This window comes from Anneissia japonica, unplaced genomic scaffold, assembly GCF_011630105.1.
Source record: "Anneissia japonica isolate Jap-2015-1 unplaced genomic scaffold, ASM1163010v1 scaffold287763_len296007_cov137, whole genome shotgun sequence".
In the NCBI taxonomy this organism is placed as follows: domain Eukaryota; kingdom Metazoa; phylum Echinodermata; class Crinoidea; order Comatulida; family Comatulidae; genus Anneissia; species Anneissia japonica.
Window position 1 is genome coordinate 199,729 of NW_022698178.1, and position 3,498 is coordinate 203,226.

The 3,498-nt window shown below is 29.9% G+C and overlaps 1 protein-coding gene across 2 annotated transcripts in view; it reads right to left on the reverse strand.

Annotated features, from left to right (window-relative positions):
* Positions 1-1,338: 1,338 nt before the first annotated feature.
* Positions 1,339-3,498, reverse strand: part of LOC117102430 — a 4,286-nt gene continuing 2,126 nt past the window's right edge. The window contains exon 3 of one of the 2 annotated variants that reach the window (XM_033242692.1): positions 1,339-3,498. In XM_033242692.1, the coding sequence (XP_033098583.1) occupies positions 3,414-3,498 (85 nt within the window). In that variant the 3' untranslated portion in view covers positions 1,339-3,413. The other variant, XM_033242691.1, reaches the window with a different exon arrangement.

Here is a 3,498-nt window from a genome sequence, read left to right on the forward strand (position 1 = left end):
AGCGTATGGTAACAGAAGAGCAAAGAAAGAAAAAAAATCCTTCACCTCCAACCAGGACCTTTCTCATACATGGAAAACGTCATAACCACTTGCACACAAAGACATTGTTGTGATTCAAGCGCCAGGTAGAGTTTCTTTCATTCGTTTAAGGTGTCAGACTCACGACTTTGATATAGCGCTAATATCGCACTGACTATTAGACTGCCAAACCTATAAGATACGCCCTCTTCTATGCATTATTTTCGACTTGCTGGTTCTTTCAAGTCTAAAAACGGAGCCCACAAATGCTATGAAAATAATTTTTAAGCTCTATGATCACTGCTGATCATTTTTTTTTAATGAAGCTTACTGGTTAGTGGATAAGTTTATTCCGTTTCAGATGCTACAAGGTTATTTGTAAGGTGTTTTGTTTTGCGTGTTTGTGCTATTGAAAATCCTTCTTTAATAACTACGTATCTATGATCGAATGATGTAATCATCTCCTTTTTAAGCCTTCGCCTGGCATTGATTTTTTTTGGCATTTTTAAGTTTACATTTAAATTATTTTACTTTGGCCCATTTTTTGGTCAAAACAATAACTTTAAGCTCATTTTTAGTGAAAAAGGCTAATTTTTCAAGAGACTTTTGTTTTATTCTTCATTTTTATTTTGAATAAATATGTTCGGTTTTTTTATATATATATATTTTTGTGTTCGTACAGAACACAACCGAAGGCAGTGGAGCCTCTTGTTGTTGTTGTTGTTGTTGTTTTGTTGTTGTTTTTGTTATTATTATTATTATTATTATTATTATTATTATTATTGCTCACTAATATCAACAGTGTACAAGGTAAAATTCAAGAATCAATATAGACAAGGTTCACCATCTAATTGTGATCATAACAATGTTTATTCTTTTTTTCCTCTTTGATATAATTGTTTGAATAAATGTATGTACCATCGTTGAATAAATTTGAAGTTGAATATTATAATTATTATTATTATTATTATTATTATTATTATTATTATTATTATTATTATTATTATTATTATCATCATTATTATTTTTATTATTATTATTTTTTTATTANNTATTATTATTATTATTATTATTATTATTATTATTATTATTATTATTATTATTATTATTATTGCTCCTTAATATCAACAGTGTACAAGGTAAAATTCAAGGATCAATATAAGGCAAGGCTTACCTTCTAATTGTGATCATAACAATGTTTATTCTTTCTTTCCTCTTTGACATAATTGTTTTAATAAATGTATGTATTACCATCGCTGAATAAATTTGTTAAAGTTAAAGTGAAAAAACAAGTAAATAATTTTAAACCCAACACCTATATACATATCATTAAGTATTCTTCTTTAATACAATACAGTCAGTGGGCCTGCATACTTCAACAGCGAAAGAACACAAATAAACATAATGTATAATGATAGCAATAATCATTTATTCCAACTTATTTAAATTAGTCTTGCTCAGTGATTACAATCAACTAAGTTTCATTAAATAACTTTTTTTTACGACGAGTGGCAAATATGTTGAAAGAAAGAAAGAAGGTATTGCATTGACGGGGTTTTAATCATTTTTAATCGATAGACGCTTTGTTTTTTAGTCTAGATACAGTAGGTGAACAAAATCTTAGTCTAAAATTAAACGGTTTCAATTATTTGCTTTAAATTCAAATTTTGACATTCACCACATCGTCGTAAACGAAAATGATTCTAATCTTGGAATTAATCTCTAGTTGTCCGGGTAAAATAAATAATTGACAACGATAAGTAGCATATTGTTTAGAAAAATAAATTATATTTCTTGTATTATTTGAAAATATAGAATATCATATCATAATATACATAAGTAGGCCTACATTCATAGTTTCGCAGCATTAAACATTTTAAAATTAGAAAATAGTTTCTAATTGTGAAAAATACAAAATAATCCCACTAGTAGTTTCAACTGTACATGTAGTATATGTCAGAAGGTCAGTGCATGAGCAAACAGGTTGTTTTGCATGGAGCGCATGTTGATCAGATATTACTTTTATAATTATAATTTTAATTAACAACTGAATGCTGGTTACAGTGTTCCTATTATGGTAAAAATAATCAATGTTAAATATAAATACGAAAGGCTTGTCATACTGTCAACTATTAATCATTAAATGTGGCTGTCCCATTTGTTCACCTGATACATATTTTGGATTAATTGAATTCTGGAGCGTCGTGCATGTCCTACACAACAGGATCTCAGAGTGTTAATAATTAATATTCAATCATACATTATATTTTGGTTGCGCGACAACATGGGCGTAGGTTGGGGGTGTAGAGCCCACAAATGTAAAAATCTACCACAACTGTAAAAATAACCGCAAATGTAAAAACATTGTACCCACAAATGTCATAATAACCGCAAATGTCATAACATGTTAATCACAAATGTAAAAATAACCACATATGTAACAACTTAGCCCACAAGTGTAAAAAATCTCTTTACCCAAAAATGTAAAAATATCTCGCCTACAAATGTAAAATATCCCATTTTTACCTCAAATGTCAATGTAAATTAAACATTGAAACATTGTACCCATTTCATTTTGTTATACTTCTGTGTATGCAATCAATGCATTTTCACATTTGCGGTTGACATATTATGACATTTGAGGTAAAACTGGAAATTACTTTTTTTTACAATTATGGTTATTTTTACATTTTTAATTGACACGTTATGACGTTTTTGGATATTTTGACATTTTTGGGTACAATGTTTTTACATTTGTAGGTATTTTTACATTTTGTGGTGGATTTTTACATTTGTGGGCTGTACAGGCGGTGCGGGGATGGCAGCAAGTTAGTTCCACTAAGTTAAAATACTAAAAATGTTCTCATTGATTTAGTTCTGCATTCTCATTTTTGCACCCCTACCCCACCCACGCCGAAACCAGCCTACGCCCCTGCGGCAATGCGATCTTCAAACTGAATTATAAGTCCTCAGTAATACTAGGTTCGACCCAAACCGGACCAGGACTTAGTTCATCCAACAACCAGAACTTAACGATAACGTATGCGCAGATGACTTCGTGGCGTCTTACGTCATTGATCTTCCATTGATTATTGGCAATAGATTATCAGACTTTGAAAAAAAAAAAAAAAAAAAAAACCTTCAGCCACAGTAGATTTCTAAAATTTCATTAAATATTCATTAGATATCAAAAGTTATTTATCAAGTTCGTTAAAATGCACCTCTGAGTGAACAGCGATGTTTACGATTACAAACAATGATGGCTTATGGGAAAATATTTTCATAATTTGCTTCATAGATTAACAGAAGTGTTTTATGACATGACATCATGCGAATATGTGTACTGCCATGTGTTTTTAAAAAATGTTGAAAAAAAACCATACTATTTCCTTACATTACATATTCGATGAACTAATAGGACGTGTAGAATTTACATATTCAAAACCGGCATCATTCATGGGTACGGAGCTTCTCTTACAA